At 35.3% G+C, this 26,693-nt stretch overlaps 1 protein-coding gene across 1 annotated transcript in view; it reads right to left on the bottom strand.

Moving 5' to 3' along the window:
- Positions 1-2,993: 2,993 nt before the first annotated feature.
- Positions 2,994-26,693, bottom strand: part of LOC132343034 (low-density lipoprotein receptor-related protein 1B-like) — a 1,281,806-nt gene continuing 1,258,106 nt past the window's right edge. Inside the window, exons 12-14 of the mRNA XM_059878471.1 lie at positions 11,587-11,767; positions 4,728-4,947; positions 2,994-3,394 (exon numbers count right to left, since the gene is read on the bottom strand). Coding sequence (XP_059734454.1) covers positions 3,062-3,394; positions 4,728-4,947; positions 11,587-11,767 — 734 coding nt within the window. The 3' untranslated portion in view covers positions 2,994-3,061. The remainder of the gene's footprint in view (positions 3,395-4,727; positions 4,948-11,586; positions 11,768-26,693) is intronic.

Genomic DNA, 26,693 nt, shown 5'->3' with positions numbered 1-26,693 from the left:
TCTGGCTTAAAACTGAACATTCAAAAAACTAAATCATGGCATCTGATCCCATCTGTGATTGCAGCCATGAAATTAAAAGATGCTTACTCCTTGGAAGGAAAGTTATGACCAACCTAGACAGCATATTAAAAAGCAGAGACATTACTTTGCCAACAAAGGTCCCTCTAGTCAAGGTTATGGTTTTTCCAGTGGTCATGTATGGATGTGAGAGTTGGACTATAAAGAAAGCTGAGCACCAAAGAACTGATGCTTTTGCACTGTGGTGTTGAAGAAGACTCTTGAGAGTCCCTTGGACTGCAAGGAGATCCAACCAGTCCATCCTAAAGGAGATCAGTCCTGAGTGTTCATAGGAAGGACTGATGTTGAACTGAAACTCCAATACTTTGGCCACCTGATGCAAAGAGCTGACTCATTTGAAAAGACCCTGATGCTGGGAAAGATTGAGGGCAGGTGGAGAAGGGGACAACAGAGGATGAGATGGTTGAATGGTATCACCGACTCGATGGACATGCATTTGGGTAAACTCGGGGAGTGGGTGATAGATGGGGAAGCCTGGTATGCTGCAGCCCATGGGGTTGCAAAGAGTCAGACACAACTGAGCAACTGAACTAAACTGAACTTCATGGCAAACAGATGGGGAAAAAGTGGAAGTGGTAATAGATTTTAGTTTCTTGGCCTCCAAAATCATTGTGGACAGTGACTGCAGCCATGAAAGTAAAGATAGTCAAAGTTATGCTTTTTCCAGTGGTTATGTATGGATGTGAGAGCTGAACCATAAAGAAGACTGAGTGCTGAAGAATGGATGCTTTCAAATTTTGATGTTGGAGAAGACTGTTGAGCTTCCCTTGGACTGCAAGGAGGTCAAATCAGTCAACCCTAAAGAAATCAACCCTGAATATTCTTTGGAAGGACTGTTGCTGAAGCTCCAATACTTTGGCCACCTGATGTGCAGAGCCGACTCATTGAAAAAGTCTCTGATGCTGGGAAAGATTGAGGGCATGAGAAGGGAGCAGCAAAGGATGAGATAGTTAGATAGCATCACTGACTCAATGGCCATGAATTTGAGCAAACTCTGAGAGATAGTAGGGCTTCCCAGGTGGCATGGTGGTAAAGAATCTGCCTGTCAATGCAGAAGATGCAAGAGACACGGGTTCAATCCCTGGATTGGGAAAATCCCCTGGAGTAGGAAATGGAACCTATTTGAGTATTCTTGCGTGGAAAATTCCATGGACAGAAGAGCCTGGTGGGCTACAGTCTAAACTGTTAGAAATAATCAAATGTGACTTAATGACTAAACAACAACAAATTTCATATATTTATCATAGAAGCTGATCTATTACTTTTAATTTGATATGGGAAATTATTCATCAACATTTTTAAGAATATTGTCCTTAAGTAATGATGTCATTCTCTAAACATGCAGGAAATATAAGTGCACTTCTGAAACTAGATAATAAAAAGCTAAAAAAGTGTTAGTTTTATGTAATTGCTATACTTTCTATGAATTATTTTAGGAGAGGGTTATAAAATTGTTCTAGATAGCTAATGTAAATGAAAAGGAAAGAAAGCTTTTCAGTTAAATGAGAAGAAACAATTTGATATGATAAAAACATTTTGACCATAAGCCCCTCAAAATTACTCAGAAATTAATTCCTAAATGTAACTTTCTGTTTAGTATGATTATATATCTATTGTTCTGAGATTAATTGGCATATTACCAAGTAATTTGATAGAGTTTTTCCTGATTACTAATTTTCTAACACCGAGTCTAAAAGTTTGGTTGTGGCATTGATAGCATTCCTAAATATTTTTCATGGTGTTCCTGTGGTTGTGTGTGTGTGTGTGATATTAGCTATCATCTGTGTATTTATATGCATGTACTTATAGGCATATATATGAATACTATATGTAAATATACTCTATACTATAAATATAAGCTTTTTCTTTTATATTAGATATATGGAACAATTTTATAACCCTCTCTTTAAATAACTCATAGTATATACAGTCATATACTGTAGAAAAACAAGGTATAAAGCTATATAAGATCAGCTTATTTTCTTCCATGAAGAATTAATGATATGCACAACATGGTTTTCTATTCAATTACAAGTTTATTTTCAAAAAGGTCTATCAAGAGTATTTAATCAAAATTTATATGCCACTGATTATTATGTTTCTAAATATTTATTAATATTTAATATTCAAAAGATGCAAAGATAAATCTCACTGAAAGAAAAATGTAACATGATAACATGTTTACATTTGAACACCAGAGAACATTTTGTTTCATAATCTGACCACTTTAATCAATGTAGAAAAAGGTAGCAAATATTTAGATTCAAAGTAGGTTATCTAATTTCAATGTCTATTGACCAAAAAAGATGTTGACCAGGCATCATTTCTACATTCTATTGTCTGCTCTTGGTAATAAACTCAAAGTATTGATTATTTCTCCTAAGTTAATGAAAAATAATCAATCAATTTGGCTGAACACATATTCTCAATAAGACAACACCCTGAGTCATACAGCAAATTCCCACTGGCTATTATTTTACATATGGTAATGTATATGTTTAAACGTTATTCTCTTTGTTACCTAAATTCTGAGTAATTCTGTTTGTGGATAGCCTAATAAATATTAATAACTCATGCAGATTAAAAATATAAAAATCTTTTCTGATTTAATAAGACATGAATATCAGAGTAGATCATTTCACTTTCATAACATCTATAATAATTTAATATACCTCAAATGTATATGAATTGATCAGATAAATATACTGATATTTTTAAAAATACTATTATCCTTATATTATACATATATATATTTTAACATTTTCCCACAATGTTGCTTCCACACTGAAAGTTTTTCCACTTCTTACAATACTGACTCTTTGAAAACATTGAGGATTTTTACTTTAACAGCCTTCTCCAGTATAAATGACATGAAAAAGGAAGTATCTGGAAAAATCCTTGAACTTCACTCTAATAAAATTCCCAGAGTTACTCACTCAGGATATTTTGAACAATAAATAATAAATTTTTATGGTAACAAAGGCTAAGATTTGATTGACTTTGGAGTGACTAGACACCTTTTATCACAAAACTTCAGCAACACTGCCAAAATAAAATCTTTATGCAACCTCTGTGAAGTACTATTACATGTAAAACTCAGATGCAATTTTACATGGTTTTTAATACCTTGTTGCTTTCGTGGATCATAAATCTGAAGCCCAAACAAGGGTGGTCTTTCACGCCTCAGTAATGTCACCTCATTAGTTATCAAATCTAGTTGAAAAATGGAACCATTCATATAATCAGTCCAGAACACATAATTCCCATGATGCGACAGTCCAAAAGGATGGTTCAACTCTTTCCCACTGTAAACAATCTGTAAAATATAAACACATTGTGAAAAATCAGAACTGACTTTAGAAACATAACCAAATATTTAGAGAGAATACTCAAATAAGTAGAACAATGATCTAACTAAAAACTTTTCTCTCAGTATGTCTGAAAAATGGATTTCACAATGTGAGCATATTTTCCTGTTTTTAGGACATGTTATTTGAAGGAGACCATTTACATTGCATCCATTTCAATTCTCTCATACACAAAATTATACATATGGTCAAGAAATACAAACGATAAAATAACTTTGATACTCTTCCTTATCTCTTTTCTTATGATGTTTCAGTAAGATATTCTGGGATAGAAATTGATCTGAGTAATTAGTGGCATTATATATCTTGCAATATTGCTCATCCAATAGCCAAGGGATACAACATGGTCTTATAACACTGAGAGTGGATGGAAGGTATTGATTTAATACTTCTTAAGCCTGTAACATTAGGTTAAATGCAAATCAATCTTACTTATTTGGGGAAAGACATTTAAAGCATTGTTAGAGTTAACCAATGATTGAAATAGTCTTAACTGATTAATGCACTACATTTCTCAAATAGAATCTTTAGGAGATAGGCTTGGTCAATTGTGCAAACACCCTTTCGAAAAAAAGAAGGAAGTATATTGTCAAAGGAAACATTTTGGTAATTTCTCATATTCCATTTTCTTACTATTTAACTAAATATTGAAGCCATTCATAAGGCTATATGTGCTGAGGTGACTGACTATAGGAGAGAATACAGAGGTGATATTTTGCCAATGTTGCCTCTCTCACACAGTCAATGGCGTCCTCCATTTCACAGAATTATTTCAAAATCATTTTGCAATGATTCTACCAAAAGAGGTAAGAAGATGTTGATATTTATTCACATCCATGGGTTCGAAATTCAGTCTACTCTTGTATTCCAATTCCAATGTTATGAAGTTCTTTATTTGAGTAAGTGAATTATAATAACTTTGTCACAATACGTAGGCTAAATTTCAGCTTCAAATACTTGAAGATACTTGAACCAAATTGAGTTGGTTTGTCCTAGCAAACATCAATACTGTGGAAATACCATTTTCAAACAGTTCTGATATCCTAAGAGATTCTTTTAGAAATCCCACAAATCCTGGCATACCACAGTGAGCTGGGCCCCGTCTCCTGGAGGCAAGTGCCAGCTGCACTGCTTAATGCTCAGCCTCCTTCAGCCACCCCACAGAGACTACTGGCAGCTACCTCAGAGGGGTAAAAATAAACTTGAAAGTATTTTTAACACAACACAACAGGGCTCTGCGAAAGAAGCCCGTGGGTTAAAACAGCAGCATTTGTCTTTTACCTTCCTGTGAGTTCCATTCAAAAACACTTTCTCAATATGATCATAATAGGCGTCACACCAGTATAATGTGTGGGTGTGAAAGTCCAGAGTTAAACCGTTTGGCCACAGCATCTTTGAAGTCACAAAAATCTGCCGGTTGAAGCCATCCATCCAGGCCTTCTCGATCCTTCCCACGCTGTCATCTATTTCATCTTCCTCCCAGTCTGTCCAATACATCCAGCTAAGACGTGAAAAACCAGAGTGCGTGTGTTATTTCAATCAGCTGCCAGTATAGTGGGATGCTACCTCAGGTTTGGCAGCTCCACAGAAATTAATTACATCCTGATTTTTTCTCCTATCTAAATGCTTATCTGCCCAAAGGAGGAGGTAGCTATGAAATACTCAGGGAAGTTAAGATTGGTGCAATGGGGTGGGATGGGGGGCGGGGGGAGGCGCAAATGGGAGGGGACACACACACACATATAATTGTGACTGATTCCTGTTGTTGTAAGGCCCAACACCACTGTAAAGCAATCATCCTTCAATTAAAAATTAAACAAAAATTGTGAAGTAAAGCCAGTCCAAGTAGACACATTTCAGAGAACCCGCAACCCCTACTATTGTACTTACTAGACTTGTTTATTCATTAACCTATCAGTAAGTGCCAAATATTGATTCCTTTTTTTTTTTTTTTTTTTGGTATTGATACCAAGATTGTGAAATGACTCTTGAGGCATTGCTATTTTTAAATGTCCACTTATAAAACATATAATCAATTATATGATTAAATAGTAGATTGCCTGTCATGACAATGATAGCACAGTTAATGATCTACTCCAGACATTATTTAAGCTCAGATAAATTATTATTATTTTTCAAGACAAGCAGTTGGATTGTCTTAGTTCTAAAGGGCACAGGCATACTGGGTTTGTTTGGCCAGGTCTAATTTGTCTTCCTGATGCAAATTATCTATGCTTTATTGCTGCTTATTATTACCCCCAAAACCCACAGAAGATGATTGAGCTGCACATAAGTTTAATAACAGCAGGTTGACTGACCTTGAGAGTTTGAGCTTTAATTTCTATCTCAAACAAAAGCGTCTGCCTTTAAAAACAAATCTTTTGTGTAAGCTATAACAGTGGGAGAGGGGGTTTTGAGCTAATGTTCCAACTGCCTCATGAATAAGGTTAAAACCCTCCACATGTGTTGTACTTTTAGGGGTCATGTGAAAGTTCCTGAGTTACTAATTAAAGTGTAGGGTTTAATTCTGTCATCTTATATACAACTTTATAAAACTTCAAAGCTTTTCTAAGCTGCTAACCTTGGAAGTGCCCTTATTAAATACCTTTGCCTCTCACATGTTCTGGATTTTAAAGAATTTCTGAGGTAATTTTAGACAAATCTGTGTTCATGACTAAAATTCTTACCATGATCTAAGCAAGCAGAATGGGGACAGCTAAGGATATAACATACCATCCACTCGTTTATGTCAATTAAACTCTTTTTAAATTCTTTTAACAATTTATAATTATGCTGATATTCCTTTTTAGACCTGAGTAAATATATTTACATTGGTGACTTTAGCAAGTCAAAATGCTAAAGTCAAAATGATTTTTTTCTAATCGTAGAAAAAAACATGGCATTATGCTTAGTTTGTATCATGCCTATTGAAGTGACTTTATTACTTGGACAAATTAGGAATAAACAGAAGATTCATTTGCTCTAGTCCAGTACTAGTTAGGTAAAACTACTTGACTTTAACTATATAAATCAATTATGTACAAGAAGTAGAAAACTTTTTCATCTATATTGATATCTTTCATGAAATTTTAAACAGTTAATCATAACCCAAATCACACATATATGAGTGTGCAAACATACACATAAACACACACACACACACACACACACACACACACAAGATAATTCTTGATAGCCTGGTGGTGGTGGTTTAGTCCCTAAGTCGTGTCTGATTCTTGTGACCCTATGAATTGTAGCCTGCCAGGCTCCTCAGTCCATGAAGATTTTTTAGGCAAGAACACTAGAGTGGGTAGCCATTTCCTTCTCTGACCCAGGGATCAAACCCATTTCTCTGGCATGGCAGGCAGATTCTTTACTTACTGACCTACGAGGGAAGCCTAACATATTTTATATTGAATTACTATTTGAAAAACAGAATTGTTTGTGATACGATCCATTATCTGAGATTATTTTTAATCAAACAAAATATAAGAAAAACAAAACTTAAATAAGTGACGCCTATCTGACAAAAATGGGTCCTCCCTGCTGGCTCAATGGTAAAAGAATTCACCTGCATTGCAAGAGATGCAGGAAACGTGGGTTTGATGACTGGCTCAGGAAGATCCCCTAAAGATGGAAATGACAACCCACTCCAGTATTCTTGCCTGGAGAATCCGTGGACTGAGGGGCATTGCAGGCTACAGTCTATAGGGTCACAAAGAGTCAGACATGACTGAAGGGACTGAGCACACACACTCAGCACATCTGACAGAAACTAGATATGTGATCATTACCTACCCATTTCATTATCTGATTAACAGTTATATTGTGAAGCCATATAATCATTATCAAAGATGATCATTCAAAAACACACAAAATGGAAAAACCTATAAAATAAGCCAAGCCCCTTCTCCAGGGGATCTTCCCAACCCAGGGATGGAACCCAGGTCTCCCACTTTGCAGGTGGATTCTTTACTGTCGAACCACCAGGGAAGCCCATAAAATAAGCAGGAGCTAACAAATATTTTTATAGGTTGGACTTGGGGTATCCCTCAAATAAAAATTAAGTTAAGCTGTCCTTTCTTATTACAAGAAAGAATACACCTCTATTTTTCAAGACCTGGTCAAATGCAATTTCTTAATGAAGTCTATCCCTAGCCTCTCTCAAAATTAGCCCTTTTTTCTGTTTCCCAGTGACAGTTCTTAGTTATTTTATAGAATTTATAGCATTTATACCTTGTATTGATTTTGATGGTGTTGCATGTCTGATAATTCTATTTTTAAATGTTCAAATAATTATGGGCAGGACTTATTCCTTGTTCATATTTATACTCTGTAACATTAAACTTGGTTTTGTTGACATTAATCATGTCTCCAATTTAAACTGTATTATCTGATGGTCAATCCCCCAAAATTTAAATCTGTAAGATTTTCTGTCATGGAATTAAAATAAATTTTACTGTTTTAAAACTTGATTGAGTTGATGAGATGATATCTAGCTTTTAACTAGAGGATGTGGTGCTCTTGCTTAAGACAGGGTTATAGAAAATCCTGATTGGAGGGATATATGCATTGTTTTTGCATTTATCTTTTCTTAGAGACAATGTTTTGAGAAATCAGAACTGGAGGTATAAGTTTCTAAGTTATTGGTGTAAATTACGAAATGTGAAATGTTTGGAAGAGGGGGAGTTAATCTGGAGCTATCATCTTGAGGAACAGTCCATCATAATTAATTCCTCCCATTTTGACAACTGTTGAGCCCTGTCAATCCTATTCTTTCACTGTCTCCTGTCTCAATGCTCACATTTCTATTGGTATTACAAATGCTACCATCTGTCTTTCATCACTTTTCAAAGGGAATTCCCGATGGGTTGTTTTCATAGAGCTGTCATATGCCTTTCACTTGTCTTCCTAAATCATGAATTGAAAAAAGTGTGATTTTTATCTTCAAAACCTTCTAATTATTTTGTTGTCAGCAAAATAAGTTAAAGCTTTTAATTACGACATTGAAGATTTCTGCATAGTTCTAGTCTCACCTTCTGCTATGTTCCTTCACATGTGCCCGGCTCTAGCCTTAACAAACTCATCTCACCTCAAAATCACCACTAACTCCCCCTGCTTCCAAACAAGTACTCATATTGTCCCTCAGAGTACAGTGACTAACCTATGACCCCAAACTCTAAGCTCCTGAGGAAATTCATTTGGAAATCCTTTCCATCCTCTAAAGTTCAATTCTGAACTTTAAAACTTCAAAAATCTTTTAAAATCTCGGTAAATTCCCAAAGAGTATGCATTTAATTCTACTTTAATTTATAGGTAAATTGTGTGCTGTGTGTGTGTGTTTGTATCTGGGGTGTGTGTGTGTGTGTTTACACCAAGCACACTGCTTTATAACATCCTTGAAGACATTTATCGCCTTACTGATTTCTATTTATCTATACAGTAGTTACTTAACAATGTATTTTAATAAACAAATAAATGAATAAATCCTTTACTAATTCTATAATTGGTTCAGAAGCTTTTGATAAGAACAGTTCTGAACAGAGTAATTTTTGTTAATAGGCTATTATGGCAGAGAATATCTGTGATGCTTTCTTGTGTACAGCTGCAAAAGGTATTATGGTAGAAAAAATAAGAATAAATCAGCTTTTTTCTGAAAATGTTTTGCTTATAATTATATTATGCTATTTAAAATAGAGCTTATCAAACTTAAATCACATCTTCGTTTAAAAAAAAAAAAGCTTATATTACAGTCAAGCAATTATTTGGATACAAATTCAAATGGTCCTATTTCTACTTGTCTTCCCATCCATTCACCACAGAATAGTAAGATTAGTTTGCTTTTTTAATATAAATTGATGATATCACAACTCTGTTTTACACTTGCACTGAAGAACAAAGTTCTCATCACGGTACCCAAGGCCCTGCTTTCCTTACGATTGTATCTTCAGTCACTTTCCCAGTTGCCATCCACAACCAGCCCCAACTGTCTTCACTGCAGTTCCTCTAACCACTGAAAATCTTCAGCTGCACCATTTTCTTGATCTGAACTCTTTCCTCGCTCTCCATGGCTTGTTCCTTCTCTAAACAAAGTTTCAACTTAAATAATGGCACCGTAAAGAGGCTTTTCAGCAAACCTATTTAAACAGTTTTCTGTTAGCTCCTTCACCTTAACATGCTTGTTTGACTCCATTTCTTTGGTTTCTAGAAGTTACATTAATTGTTCATTAGGTACTTATTTACTGTTGCATCTCCCCATTCCCTTCATGTAACACAAAATGCTTCATGAGGGCTAAGACTATGCCTGTTTTGTTAACTACTGTGGTTCTAGTGCAGCACTCTGAGCATAGTACGTTTTTATAGGAAAAATGTGTGTATACATGTATACACATATGTACACACATATACATACATACATATATACGTGCTCATGTCTGTTTTTTAGGTTGGTGTATGATAACAATATTCTATTTAAAAATCTGATGAGAGAAGTAGAAGACTCATTCTTTGCAGCATTAGAGGCAAACATAGGATTAGCTGGTAGATAGGTTCTACAGGGATGCAGAAATTGACTTAATGAAAAGAAAAAATGTCATATCAGATTTGTCCCTAAATGTTTTGAATCATGTGTTTACATGCTGTAGGTTTCAAATCTAAACTGGATGCTTGCCTCTTAGGAATGTTTAAAATGGATTCCTGAATCTGAAGAAAGAGATAGGACTAGGGACCTGAATTTCCTTCCAAATCATCTGGTTCCATAATCTCTGCTCAGTGTCATTTCCCTGAGTACCTGAAAAAGCCTTTAATTCTATTGGAAAATATTTTCCTCTAAGAGAATACTGAGAAAGAAGATTTTGTTGTAAGATATATTTGAAACATCTTGCCTCAAGGAAATTTTGAAAATGTGGATTAAATATTTTCTTTTAATATTAGGATTGCCTTGGTTTAAGTTCAGAGAGACGACTTGCTTTAAAAGTCCGGGAATAAAATAGAAATTTAAAGAATCCACACAGAACACCACTGAAATTACTTTATAATTATGCCTTACAAAAAATCAGTGAGTTCACCTGCTGCTTAGGTCAGCCTAGAAAGAAGCACCCTGATTGTATCTGGAGCTATTCCCAACACAATTTTAGGAACAGAAATCTGGTGATCTCAAATTACAAGTGAGTCATGTGCTTCCTAGTCAATTATTTTTTGTATATATGTGGTACAGTATAAAAAATAAATTTGTGATCCTATTCTGAAACACTGAAACACAAGCTATGAAGGGGATAAAAACCACAGACAAAAACTGAACATGTAAAATATGCATACCACTCATTTCATTCTGAGATTCTATTAGGAATTTTCACCTTTTTTTTCCAGTATTTTCATACATCCAGTATTATTTATATTCAGGTTAGCTCTGAGTAATAATATAAGGAAAATACATTCCCATGAATAGCACAAAATAATCTATCCTAAAGAAAGTAGCACCTACTATTATAAAATGATGTCACTATGGGGAAACTTTGGTTATATCTAAAATTATATGATTCCCAATCTAGACTAATCAAGAGTAGTGCAGCAAAGTGGTTTTGAATAAAGTCTTGAGTTTAAATATTTATACAGTTTCTTAATAATCAAAAAATTTTGGCAGATTTGTTACCAATTTCTCTGCAAAACAAGAACAAGAATAGCAATTAAATCAGAGGATTGTTATAGGGAATCATGGACAGAGCACAGTAACCTATTTAATACACTGCCTGGTCCTTAGTAAATTAGCAATAACAAAAAGTTGCTATTTTCTGAATATATTAAATTTCAATAGCCTTTAATTAAAAGTTAAATCAATTGATTTGTTGGTTTGAATTTTTTATCTTGGTGTCAGTCCATCTAAAACAGAATGATAGTGTTGTCCTAATAAATCAAGTAAATATATTCTTTATACAATTTATCTATATCAGTTCAATGTATTTTGGTAAGTTTACTTAGCATATTCTCTAGGAGAGGAAATCTTTAAATGAGTAACTTTTCCTAATCAGGTCATTGATATGTGAATACACATTTGGAATAAAACTTACTTCTTTTAGGTATGCAAAAACCAAATTTATCTAGCATCATTTTCTTTATATAAAGCTAATCAAACATCTCATACCCGCTAACAGGATCCACCACAATCCCTCTGGGGTGGGACATTTCTCCCTCTAAGAGAGTCTTCCGACTCTGAGAAGCCTTTTCTAGCCTGGCCACATTAATAGTCTTCCTATGGCCATCATTTGTCCAGTACAGGTTATTTCCTATCCAGTCCACAGCAATGCCCTCCACATTATCCAGATCTGCAAAAAGCAAAAACAAGAAAGAAACAGATTTTATATTACTGTTCAGTACTTATGTTCTACTTAATAAAAAGCTTAATTGTAAAAGGAATACATTCTGATCCATAAATTCTTTTAGAGTCAGACTTTTGCCAATATCATCCCATAGAACAGATTTCACTTTTGTTTTGAACATCATATTATGTGAACGACAGGCCCTTTCTTGAGATATTTTAATTGAAACAATAATCTGCCAAAAAATAGGAAAATATATGATGAGAGATAAGAGGGTGAAAATGAGTCTTCAGAATATAAACATAGTTTTATAGGCTGTTCAGAAGTAAAATGTCAAGTAGCGTGATCAAATAGTATGTTCAAAAGTAAGCAGGTTTAAACATGTAATATATAATGTGAATAAACAAAACAATGCAAATGCCTTTTTGCCAAGAGGTGAAGAGGTTCAGTGGAAGAACATCTCTGAAAGCCCAGAAAAGGTTGTCTCCATGGAACTGCAGGAAGAGTGAACTCAAAGAAGTGTTAAAATATTTCTGTATATTCTAGACTTACTTTGAAAAAGGACAGCATTACTGGTTCCTATAAGAGACAAGCACTGATAATTTAAAGGAATACTCTAGATATATAATCATATGAGCTCCTCTAGTTCAAATCTTTATAGAAAGGTAAACTCTGATGTTTATGAATGAAGGTTGACAGTCTATTATCACATAATAGCAATAGAATAGATCCCCAATGTAGAGATTTTTATAACTATGCTCTTTCTATGGTCTTTTCCTCACTTTCATCTATTATGTAAAGCACTTTCCAAACTGTACACATCATAAATATAACTCTGTTCCTCTGGCAGAAAAAAATTACCATGAACTCCTTCTCTTCTTTAAAAACCCAGGAAACCATTGTCTCTTTTCCTTCTGTTATAAGATAAAGAACTGACACTTACTGGATACAATAACAGGTAGGAGTTTATCAGAGACAGAGATGAGCATTCACACACTTCTGGGAAATCTACATGATAGTTTAGTTCAGTCGCTCAGTCATATCCGACTCTTTGTAACCCCATGGACTGCAGCACACCAGGCTTCCCTGTCCATCACCAACTCCCAGATCTTACTCAAACTCAAGTCTGTTGAGTTGGTGACGTCATCCAACCATCTCATCCTCTGTACTCCCCTTCTCCTCCCGCCTTCAATCTTTCCCAGCATCAGGGTCTTTTCAAATAAGTCAACTCTTCGTATCAGGTGTTCAAAGTATTGGAGTTTCAGCTTCAGCATCAGTCCTTCCAATGAATATTCAGGACTGATTTCCTTTAGGATGGACTGGTTGGATCTCCTTGCAGTCCAAGGGACTCTCAAGAGTCTTCTCCAACAACACAGTTCAAAAGCATCAATTCTTCAGCATTCAGCTGTCTTTATAGTCCAGCTCCCACATCCATACATGACTATTGGAAAAACCATAGTCTTAACTAGAGGGACTTTTGTTGGCAAAGTAATGTCTCTGCTTTTTAATATGCTGTCTAGTTTGGTCATAACTTTCCTTCCAAGGAGCAAACGTCTTTTAATTTCATGGCTACAGTCACCCACTTGACTTCGCATTCCAGAATGTCTGGCTCTAGGTTGGTGATCGCACCTTCAGGGTTATCTGGGTCATGAAGATCTTTTTTGTATAGTTCTTCTGTGTATTCTTGCCACCTCTTCTTAATATCTTCTGCTTCTGTTAGACGCATACTATTTCTGTCTTTTATTGTGCCCATCTACATGACATTCCCCCATATATAGATGTCATAAATATTGACTATTATCATATTCTTCAATCATGGCCTTCTGGCCTTGGAAAAAATAAAATTTTCTTTTGTGACCCTTTTTGCTAATTAGTATGAGCTCTAGCTCAGGATAACTAATAGAAGGTGTGATTTGATCTAACTGAAAATCTCATTAGAGTGATTCAGATATGTTCTCAATTTCACTAAGCTATCTGCTTCATTACCAACCAATACGAGTAATTTGCACAGGTTAATTGTGCCTATGCTTAGAAAAAAGTTTAATTTTGTCTTTACTTTATTGACACTTAATTCTACTGAGCACTCTCCTGCTCTAGCATAATGGAAAAGAGTAGCTAGTTACTCTTTTCTATTTATCATAGTCTGTGGCTGGTTTTTATCTTGATTACTGGTTTTCAAAATTTATATTACATCTGAAATCTATTCCAGCATGGAAACTTCTTTCTTTAAAAAACCTTTGCACTTTTAAAACATCTTTTGAAATTGACTTGACAGTTTTCTTTTTTATATGAAGCAGTTAAAGCATTATATGATTGAAATTTTATTTCTGACACTTGGGTAAGCAATTCAGTCACTCTGATCCTTAATTTTTTCCATTTAAAAAGGGATGATAATAATAGCACCGACTCTTGTGAGATGATAACAAGATATAAATTAGCTACTGCATGTAAAATACTTAGCATACTGCCTGCAATATTGTAAATTCTCAACATGTGTTAGTTTTTATTAATTCATCAGGATTAAAATGTACATGTATTTGGGCTTTTTTGATAGGAATATACCTTATGTTTTTCTCTTTTGAAATGATTATTCAGTAATGATTTCCTGCATTTTGACCTATGGCCAAATTTAATTAGAAATAGGATATGCAGAGTCAGTTGTGAATAGAGTGGAATGGAATGGAATTCTAAAAAGCAGAATGTGGGAAGATCCTGTCTCTAATTGGTTTGTTTTTGTCTTTGAAAACTGAAATGTTTGAACTGCATAAAGTAGAGATTAGAATCACAAGTTTTTGAACTACAGTTCCTAGGCTCTGACACTTATTCTCTAATGGAGCAAGTTACCCCTGATCTTTATGATAGGTGTAATGATGGTGTTTAATGCATAGGATTGTTTTGAGGATTAAATTCATTAATATATGCAAAAGTATTAAAAATAATGTGATACATAATAAGTACTATATAAATGTTGCTATGAATATTATTACTAACAGTATCACTACTATTATAATCTCTTTAGGTATCTATCTTTTGAGAAAGAAATGAATCAACTAGCTTAAAATGTTTTTTAATATTATTTTTGCGTGTGTGTTTTTCTTTTCTGGAAAGAATGAAACTGAATGTAAATTTTAAGATTAAAAAAAAAGTAAAAAATTATACAGAGTGAAGTAAGCCAGAAAGAAAAACACCAATACAGTATACTAACACATATATATGGAATTTAGAAAGATGGTAACAATAACCCTGTATACAAGACAGCAAAAGAGACACTGATGTATAGAACAGTCTTTTGGATTCTGTGGGAGAGGGAGAGGGTGGGATGATTTGGGAGAATGGCATTGAAATACGTATAATATCATATATGAAACGAGTCGCCAGTCCAGGTTCCATGCACGATACTGGATGCTTGGGGCTGATGCACTGGGACGACCCAGAGGGATGGTAAGGGGAGGGAGGAGGGAGGAGGGTTCAGGATGGGGAACACATGTATACCTGTGGCAGATTCATTTCGATATTTGGTAAAACCAATACAATATTGTAAAGTTTAAAAATAAAATAAAATTTAAAAAAAAAGATCAAAAAAAAAGTAAAAAAATGAATGTTATGTGCCACTTGGGAATCTTTTTTAGGCTATCTTTAACTGGACACAGAGAAATTTCCTCTCTTAGAATTGTAGGACAAAGACTGGGTAATCAATGGATCCTTTTCTCAACAAATATACACTGGTAAGGTAAAACTCCACCTCTATATTATTTAGCATATTCCTTTAACTTTTGACTTAGATGAAAAACTAAAACATTAGTTTTATATACAAATAATTTTTTATTCAAGAGGGTTTGGTTGAAACCTGCCTGAGACTGACATTTGGAACTCCATAACAAGAAACCTTCAACTAGGTGATTAATAACATATGAAGGTTTACGACACTGAACTTCCAAACAGGTAACTACAGAGACACTAACTGCTAGTTCAAAGAAACACATGACTGTTCAAAAGAAAGGAAGTTGTTTGTTAAAAAGAAACTTGCTGGAGTAGATTGCTTTGATACCTGTGGGTAAGAGTTGAAGTAGTCTGCATTCCAAAATCAACATTCAGTACCTCATGAGCATCATCAGCACTACACAACTAACAGCAAACAAAATTATGGTCTTTTTAAAAACTCTGGTCAAAATCTTCCTTATGCTTCAAAAAAATACCTGTTTTCATTTATCAATAGGAAAGAACTTACTTGTAGTTTTTCAAAAAAACAAAAATTCCAATATAATGGCTTCTCTTAATTTTTTATAGATTGAGATTATGTTTGTATATCCCCTTTAAAGTAAAGAATTGAGACACTTATCTATATAATTCAGATTGAAAATAGACTTTTCATGTACTCTGTGAATACTTAAGATTAACATTATTTGACTCAAATTATTAAAGTTTTCATTAATTTTTATTTGTAAACATTGTCCTAGTACATCAAGAATAACTTTTATAATTAGACATAATATATAATAGTGTGCTAGAAAAATATACATCTCCATGAAAATCTAGATTTTTCACTGAAGTGAAAAATTCTTGACAGTAGTATTGTTATTTCCTATAAGTGATACCTACCATAAATGAAGTGAAGATGAATAAGAGATAATTAAATTTATATAAATGAAAAAGAACAATTATATAGATTTAAAATAAAACAGAAAGCTATTTAATTAATGCAATTAGGTGAAACAAGCATTTAAAAAGAAGTTGGGAAATATATTCTAAAACTAAAGCATTATTATGGGTATGATTTTTAGATATTATATATTTATGGAAAAGAAGAGGATTAAAGTTCTTATAGTTAAAATGAAACCTTCCATTTTTAAAAATGGGTCCAAGATAAAAAATAAATAAATAAATGGCTAAGGATGTGAGCAATGGCTTTAGTTTCCTTAAGGTGCATATCATATCTCCAGATTAATGCATAAGTCTTAATGCTTTACAAAATAATTTTATTAATATTGTAAAGAATTAATTGGAAATTACACCCCATAACTGCCACTATTAAAACACTGGGCCTAGATTTTTCCAAAGTATTCAAGTTTTTCTATCCTTAGTATGAACATTATTTTTCTGAGTTAGAGCAAAGTATTAAAATTCCAGAAGTGTTGGCATGAGTGCAAGGTATGACCACATGCCTTAAATAACTGAAAGTGCCCTACAAATGTAGACACATCCAGATCCAGGGTTATCATGCCTCAGAGTTAGTGCTTGGACAACTCTCCTGCCTCATATCCCTATGGTTCAATTAATACAAATTCTTTCTGTGCATTTCAATAAGGCCCGAAGTGACACAGCTCATATGTATATAACATGTGTGAATGAAGTTCCTTTCATTAACACTGTGGCAACAGTGTTTGCCTACTGAATTTTCTATCTCATAAGGTTATAGGAGTACTTGGCCAGACTAAAGTTTACTGTATTATCTGCCCCCAGTGGCTAGCTGAGGCTGATGCTCTCATCCTCATTTTCATTCCAGGTCCTTCCTCGGTTCATTTATTAGGTTGAGGAGGGTGAATACACAAGCTACTCACAATGGAAACAAAATACTTTGCTGTTTTATTCAAAGAGATATGTAAAGTGCATGTAGGGGTCTTGATTCCCAGATGAACAACATATATTACAACACAGTGATTTCCTTCTATTTTAAAAAAGAACATGTTTTTATTTTCAGTCTGGGGAGAAGGTGATACAGGGGGTCTCTCTATGACATTCAGATATTTCGTCTTTGATGCAATAATGAGCATATATGAGCATAAAGAGAATGTCACAGCATGCACCATACTTAGCAATACAGTAATCTAAAGTGATGAATAAAAACGTATTAAAGCCTGTTAAGAACTGAGATGTTTACCCTACCTTCAAGCTTGCAAGTGTAGATGTTTCTGTTTCATGGATGATGGTGGATGACACAAAACTTGTCGTTCAGGTATGGCACAGCTAGCAGCATGGTCATCAGCAGACTGGTGTCCCTTTAGCCCACAATCCCAAATGGGATGGGCCTATATGGATGCCTTCACACACAGTGGTCTCCATTACATAGGAGAAGAATTCTGAATTTAGAAAACCCAGTACTTTCTAATGGGCAATAAGCAGCCCTGCCTATTTGCATTGGACGGATGTTCTACCTCTTCTTCCAAGTTTCTGTTCTATGCAAACATCCTTGTTAGAATATTTCAGAACAAAAGGCAATTGGTGCCTTCCTCTAAGATATGCAGAAATCTGAGAGATCCATGGAGAAGTGTCTCTTAAGAAAAGATCCTAAAAAGTTATAATTTATGCTTTTAACAATGCAGATGAAGTAAAGAAGCATATGAACATGACTGTAAATAACAATCATTTCTGGGTTCCAGGCTACAGCTCTATGGGAATCCTGTATTGATTTACACTACCACACTTTATATCATTTGACTAGCTATGTGTGATAACTAACTTATAAGTCAATTTGGTCAGGGCATGGTACACATAAACTCAGTTAAATATCAGTCCAGATATTTCTGTGAAGGTACTATTAGATGATATCAACATTTAAATCAATGCAATTTAAATAGAACAGATTACTCTCTATAATGTAGGTTGATCTAATCCCATCAGTTGAAGGCTTTAAGAGAAAGCAGACCAAGGTCTCCTGAGGAAGAAGGAATTTGGCTTCTAAACTGTCTTTGGATCTAAGCAGCAATATCACCAACTTTTCCCTGCATCTACAACCTGTAATTCTATCCTGTAGATTTTGGACTTGTTATTCTCTACAACTGTGTGAAACAATTCTTTAAGTATATATCTCTATTTCTTCTTCTTTATGTACACAATCTATAGGTCCTGTTTCTCCAGAGAATTTTAGTACATCACTGCCATGCCTGTGATCTGGAAAAGCTTTTGTTCCTAACTTCTGTTAACAACCTTTTGCTACCCAATTCCATCCACTTAGCAAGAGAAACAGAGAAGTGAAGTTGCTCAGTCATGTGTGACTCTGCGATTCCATGGACTGCAGCTTACCAGTCTCCTCCATCCATGGAATTTTCCAGGCAAGAGTACTGGAGTGGGTTGCCAGTTTCCTTCTCCAGGGGATCTTCCCGACCCGGGGAATGAACCTAGGTCTCCCACATTCCAAGCAGATGCTTTACCCTCTGAGCCACCAGGGAAGCCAAAGGGAGAGAGAGAAGAGAGTAAAAATTGCTTCAACATCTGAACATAAAATATTGGAGATATTCTTGAATATTCCATTTGGTCCTATGAAGTGGTTATAATTTTTAAAAAGAAAATACTTTGGAACTTACTGCACTAATACTAAATTACTCTATCTCCTTCTATTAAGTGAAAAAGCAACTCTATTAAAAGTCACTTGAACAATTTCATTTCTTAAAAAGTGATGTTTTTACTAGCTATATTTTCTAATATGTTTCATATTTTTGAGTTTGGTAATTTAAACATCCAAATAGATGTCACTTCAGTTGATAATTTTTATTGAACTTTGAAAAGAAACACACTTTGCTTAGGCATCATATTTAGTGAAAGACAGTGACCATTAAATTTCAAGTTGAGTTTAGAAGTCAGAGGCTGTACATCTCCATCATACTTATAATAACCAGGACAAAGAACAAATGTGACCATCTTCCTGGAGATTAGCTTAACATATTAAGTTACCAAAAGTGTACTTATTTCAGGCCCTCATTAGTACCTAGTGGGAAAATGACAGGCAAAATATATGTGTGGATAATAGCTAAATGTGATAAAGGAAGTCTTAATAGCACTTAATAGTAATTTATCTCACAATAACTTTATATAGCTACCTAAGAAAATGCATACAGTCATAACCCTCTTTAGTCCAGAGGTAGACTTATAAAACTGAAGCAGTGAATCAGGGGGAGATTCAATAATAAAACTAGGCAGGAATCTAGTTTTAAAGCTGGTATTTCAGAGACTAAAGGCAGCTAGAGAATCATATGGAGCTTCCCTGGTGGCTTAGTAGGAAAGAATCAGACTGCAATACAAATTTGGTCCTTGGCCAGGAATCTCCCCTTGAGAAGGAAATGGCAACCTATTTCAGTATTTTTGCCTGGGAAATCCCATGGACAGAGGAACCTGGTGGGCTAAAGTCCATGGGGTTGCAAAAGAGTCAGACATAGCTTAGAGACTATACATACAAGATAATTATATAGTCCAACATCTAGAACTACCAAACATGGAAAAACAAAAAACAAAAAAACCTGGAAAGTAAAGTTATTCACAGGGATCCACATTTAGTTAGTAGTCAGTTCAGTCAGTCTGGAAATACGGCTCATGTTTCAATGTACTTATCCACTATAAAGTTGGATCTCTAGCATTGTAAAAAGAAAATATATAAATTGAACCAAGATCCAAAGAAAGTTAACATAAGCAACAATTTATTAGCAGGAAACAGTGGGACATGAAAAAGAAAGGAGTAGAGATAAGTAAGATTACTGAAGGAAAGGAGGATTTAATAAACCTTCCAATCAAACATTATTCTCAATAAACTGCAGATTTGACTTCTGACCTAAATACATTAGATGGCTGATAATGTAGAGTTTTAATAAATATCTGTATGAGGGAAGTCAAATATTAAAATAAACAAGGAAAAATTGATACATTGCTATCGTATACACAAAACTGAGAAAATATAACTACTAAATTTATGATGGAAAAACTGGTAAAACTGAGTAAGGTTTTTAGTAGGACTATTTCAACATTAATTCTCTAGTCTTGATAATTGTTTTATTAGATAAGATGTTACTATTAGGAAAACTGTGTGAGGGATATCAAAAAATCTCTATACCATTTTGTAGTTTTTCCACCAACCTAAATAAAAGTAATTCAAAATTAATTTTTAAATTTTAATCAATTAAAAGAATGAATGTTTTATAAATACAAACAATACAAATATTATTTGTAATATAAAGACTATACTATTTGTAATATAAAAATATATTTTTATTTGTATGAAGTCACAGGACTGGAAAAGGTCAGTTTTCATTCCAATCACAAAGAAGGGCAATGCCAAAGAATGTCCAAACTCCCCACAATTGCACTCATTTCACATGCTAGCAAGATAATGATCAAAATCCTTCAAGCCAGACCCCAACAATATGTAAACCAAGAACTTCCAGATGTACAAACTGAATTTAGAAAAGACAGGGGAACCAGAGCTCAAATTGCCAACATCTGTTGGATCATGGAATGAGCAAGAGAATTCCTGAAAAACAACTACTTCTGCTTTATTGACTATGCTAAAGCCTTTCTGTGGATCAAAACAAACTGTGGAAAATTCTTCAAAGGATGGGAATACCAGACCTGCCTTACCTGCCTCCTGAGAAACCTGTATGTAGGTCGAGAAGCAACAGTTAGAACCAGACATGGAACAATAGACTGGTTCCAAATTGGGAAAGGGGTATGTCAAGGCTGTATACTGTCACCCTGCTTTTTTAACTTACATGCAGAGTACATCATGTGAAATGCTAGGTGGGATAATGCTCAAGCTGGAATCAAGACTTCCAGGAGAAATATCAATAACCTCAGATATGCAGATAAAAACACTGTTATGGCAGAAAGTGAAGAGGAACTACAGAACCTCTTGATAAAGGTAAAAGAGAGTGAAAAAGCTGGCTCAAAATTAAACATTCAGAAATGAAGATCATGGCATCTAGTCCCATCATTTCAGGGCAAATAGATGGGGAAACAATGGAAACAGTGAGAGACTTTATTTTGGGGGGCTCCAAAATCACTGCAGATGGTGATTACAGCCATGGAATTAAGACACTTGCTCCTTGCAAGAAAAACTATGACAAGCCTAGACAGTGTATTAAAAAGCAGAGACATCACTTTTCCAAAAAAAGGTCTGTCTAGTCAAAGCTATGATTTTTCCAGTAGTCATGTACAGATGTGAGAGTTGGACCATAAAGAAGGCTGAGCACCAAAGAATTGATGCTTTTGTGCTGTGGTGCTGGAGAATACCCTTGAGAGTCCCTTGGACAGCAAGATCAAACCAGGAAATCCTAAAGGAAATCAACCCTGAATATTCATTTGAAGGACTGATGCTGAAGCTGAGGCTCCAGTATTTTGGCCACCTGATGGTAAGAGCTGACTCACTGGAAAAGAACTTGATGCTGGGAAAGACTGACGCCAGGAGAAGGGAACAACAGAAGAAGAGATGTTTGGATGGAATTACTAATTCAGTGGACATGAGTTTGAGCAAACTCCACGAGATTGTAAAGAACTGGAAAGCTATGGATGCTACAGTCCATGGAGTCACAAAGTCGGACATGACTAAGCAACTGAACAACAACAAAACATAAAGAAGATGTTAAAGGTTAACTATAGCATAATTTGTAGGAAGAGGGAGATAGTTAAAAGCATATTAATGCTATATTTTCTAACAGTTTTGGTGTGGTAAGCTAAATGAATCCTTATGATTCCGCAGAAAATTGATAAAGAAAATTAATGCTAAATAATTTACATAAATAAGTATATAGTATAAATTAATTAATAAAACTAAGATTATGGCATCTGGTCCCATCACTTCATGGGAAATAGATGGGGAAACAGTGGAAACAGTGTCATATTTTATTTTGGGGGGCTCCAAAATCACTGCAGATGGTGATTGCAGCCATGAAATTAAAAGACGCTTACTCCTTGGAAGGAAAGTTATGACCAACCTAGATAGCATATTCAAAAGCAGAGACATTACTTTGCCAACAAAGGTCCGTCTAGTCAAGGCTATGGTTTTTCCAGTGGTCATGTATGGATGTGAGAGTTGAACTATGAAGAAAGCTGAGCGCCAAAGAATTGATGCTTTTGAACTATGGTGTTGGAGAAGACTCTTGAGAGTCCCTTGGACTGCAAGGATATCCAACAAGTCCATTCTAAAGGAGATCAGTACTGGTGTTCTTTGGAAGGAATGATGCTAAAGCTGAAACTCCAGTACTTTGGCTACCTCATGCGAAGAGTTGACTCATTGGAAAAGACTCTGATGCTGGGAGAGATTGGGGGCAGGAGGAGAAGGGGATGACAGAGGATGAGATGGCTGGATGGCATCACCTACTCGATGGATGTGAGTCTGAGTGAACTCCGGGAGTTGGTGATGGACAGGGAGGCCTGGTGTACTGCAATTCATGGGGTCGCAAAGAGTCGGACATGACTGAGCAACTGAACTGAACTGAACTGATAAATTCATTCAAGTTAGGTATGAAACTGTGCAAGTAAAACTTGAAACTGTGCAAGCAAATGAGATGTTCATTTGGAGGGTCTGAGAAAGTTTAAGACAGCGATGTCTTATTTATATTAACTAAAAATCATATTTTTATTAAAAATGTTACTTAAGTAAAATGAAGCCATGAAATTAAAAGACAATTGCTCCTTGCAAGAAAAGCTATGATACACATAGACAGTGTATTAAAAAACTGAGACATTACTCTGCTGACAAAGGTCCTTCTAGTCAAAGCTATGGTTTTCCAGTAGTCATGTATGCATGTGAGAGTTGGACCATAAAGAAATCTAAGCGCCAAATAATGGATGCTTTTGAATTGTGGTGTTGGAGAAGACTCTCTCGAGTCTCTTGAACAGCAAGGAGATCAAACCAGTCAATCCTAAAGGAAATTAACCCTGAATATTCACTGGAAGCACTGATGTTCAAGCTAAAGTTCCAATAGTTTGGCCTCCTGATGTGAAGAGCTGACTCATTAGAAAAAAGTCTGATGCTGGGAAAGATTGAAGGCAGAAGGAGAAGGGTATGACAGAGGATGAGATTGGATGGCATCACTGACTCAATGGACATGAGTTTGAACAAGCTCCAGGAGATGGTGAAGAACAGGGAATCCTGGCATGCTCTAGCCCATAGGGTCACAAAGAGTTGGACATGACTGAATGACTGAACAGCAACAAAGTTCAAATGAATTATGAAAATATGTAAAATTTTAGATTTCTTAAAAGTCATCAGAGAAGCTCTTTATTAGAACAATTTCAGTAAGTATCAAAGTAACTTAAGATAATCAAAGAATAATAATAATGATTCAACTAACTATCCCTTATTTTAGAAAAAAGAATCATTCTTCAATCATCCTTAGTTGTGTTTAATCACTTTAATTACTATTTTCAAAATGAAAGTGTTAGTTGCTCAGCTTTGTCTGACTCTGTGACCCCATGGACTGTAGCCCATCAGGATCCTCTGTCCATGGGATTTTCCCAGGCAAGAATACTGGAGTGAGTTGTCATTCCCTTCTCCAGGAATCTTCCAAACCCATGGACTGAATCCCAATCTCCTGCATTGAAGGTAGATTCTTTACTGTCTGAGCCACCAGGGGAGTAATGATAGCCAAATAAAAGGCCCCATTCATCCACTTAATGCATATTCCTTGCATATCTATTATATGCCAGGCACTGTTCTAAACCCTCAGAGCCTATCAAAGAATGAAATAAACAGACACCTCTGATACCTCATAGCTTACATTCTTCTAGCAAGACAATAAATAAACAATATATACTTAGGGCTTCCCTGGTGGATCTGATGGTATAGAATCTGCCTGCAATGCAGGAGACCTGGGCTCAATCCCTGGGTTGGGAAGATCCTCTGGAAAAGGGAATGGCTACCACTCCAGTATTCTGGCCTGAAGAATTTCATGGTAGAGGAACCTGGCAGACTATAGTCAATAGGGTTGCAAAGAGTTGGACACAACTGAGTGACTTTCACTATATACCTAGGATAAGTACTAAAGAAAAAAAGTAACCAGAGACTGGTGGTAAGGATTTAGGTGGGGAATATGTGTAGGTATACAATTTGAGATCAGTTGGCCAGCAAGGACTGTCTGAGGAGGCAGTCTGTAAGCAAAAACCTCTAAGAGGTAAAGGAGAGAAGCAAGGAAGCAAGGGGACATCTGATGGAAGAGCATCCCAGACACAAGGAACAGGACAGGCAAATGCCTGAGGGTGGAGCCACACCCAGAGTGTTCATGGGATAACAAAGAGAATTCAGAAAAGAGCCTCAGGGGTATTATGGATTATACAGAAGAAAAATAATGCATTGCTGTTGTTTTCCCCTGTGAATTTAAAAGTACATGTGTGGAACATTTTTCAGATGATTACATGTAAAATCCTCATGAACTATAGAGATAAGTGATTCTTTATGATGATGCGTGTTTATTTCCAGGGTTTTGTGTGTAGGTATCGGGAGAGGCAATCCCTGAAGGACCTAGAGTCTCCCTGAACTTTGCTGCTGAGTGTGCTGAACAGTAAGGCTTGTCTGTCTTCTGATATTAAATAATGTCTGTAACAGTCACACGAGCGACTAAATGTGGCCACAGGGCACCTACCATGAAACTGTTCACTCTACAAGACAGGGGCACTTGAAAGTTTTCTATTTGCCCTATTGTCGGCTGTTTGCTCAAAAAGTGCTTATGCCCACACAATGGGTTCCTCAGACAGAGCACAACCAAGTCCAGGCTTAGCATCCATCCAGGCCCATGACATGGCTCTGTGAGACTTGGGGACCGACCAGGAACCAGTGCAATTATGCCGATACTCATACTTTGGCACTATTGACATTGGGGGCCTGATGATTCTTTGTTATAGAAGACTGTCTTGAACGTGGCATGATGTTTAGCACCCCCAGTCTCCATCTATCAAGTTCTAGGAGCACCTCCTTTCCCAGTTGTGACAACCAAAAATGAGTCTATATATTGCCAATATCCTTTGTTTTGTTTGGAAAACAAAATTACCCCTGCTCTATGAAGTTGGAGTTCACCTTGAAAGTAAATAAATGATAAATCTCAAACATTTTTAGTTCATTTTGATTTCTATAAATATGAATTTTCTTGCCATCAAATGAAAAGTTCTTTGCAATATGTTTGCGGCAAAATTGCCAGAGAATATTAGATATATATAGCTAGTACAGTAGCAATACAAAATATTATACTCTTTAAAAATATGCAGTTTCTGAGTGGACTAAATTTCATTGTAATTTTATATATAAAAAATACTGTAAAAGGAAAAACGGTGAACATTTCATGGATAAACATTGTGACACATATCTCGGGAACATTTATCTCAGAATGATATTTTTCATGTATATTCCCAGATACATTTTTTAATATAAAAAAGGTACATTTTATTCTTTACTTGAAATAATTGTGAGCTAAATTTTACTATTTGAAATTTCCCTATTTGAGAGAAGTTAAATATCCTAACAGCTAAAATATCAAGGTAACTCTGACACAAAATGTACAATAAAGGTTTATGAAAACTTGTTTTAGTAACAGAGGTAAAATGTGCTAATTTTGGAGCCAGGGAAGCACAGCTATCCTGTGGAAGTAGATGTGTACCAACCAAAGAAGAAAACAAATGTATATCAAAATTTCATACCATTATCAGCCTATTACTATCCACAAAATATAGTAGCAGCATTAAAATACATTCATTCAAGTTGTCTAAATATTGCATATTAAACTGGAAAATAGCTGATTTATTGTTTTATATCTGAAAAACTCTAGAGAAGGAAATGGCAACTCACTCCAGTATTCTTGCCTGGAAAAACCCCATGGACAGAGGAACCTGGTGGGTTACACTCCATGGGATAGCAAAGAGTTGGATATGACTTAGTGACTAAACAACAAAAATGTGAAAAACTCAGAGCCAAAATGCATATTTTGATGGGAACTTTGATTCTTTCCAATTGCATAGGAATAGTGAATAGAAAATAAAAGTAATAGGTAAAAGATAAAAGAGATGATATATATCATTTAAGGAAGGTCTGAGTAGTCATTTCTTTTTGGGGGAGGGGTGTGGCACACTCAGGAATACGCAAAAGGTATGAGTACAAAAAAAAAAAAAAAAGGTATAAATACACATAATACAGTTTCCTAGGATAAGTGTGAGGCTGGAACCAAATAAAACTGGTCATGTA

Source organism: Bos taurus, chromosome 2 (genome assembly GCF_002263795.3).
Source record: "Bos taurus isolate L1 Dominette 01449 registration number 42190680 breed Hereford chromosome 2, ARS-UCD2.0, whole genome shotgun sequence".
In the NCBI taxonomy this organism is placed as follows: Eukaryota; Metazoa; Chordata; class Mammalia; order Artiodactyla; family Bovidae; genus Bos; species Bos taurus.
This window is presented reverse-complemented; position numbering and strand designations above follow the sequence as displayed.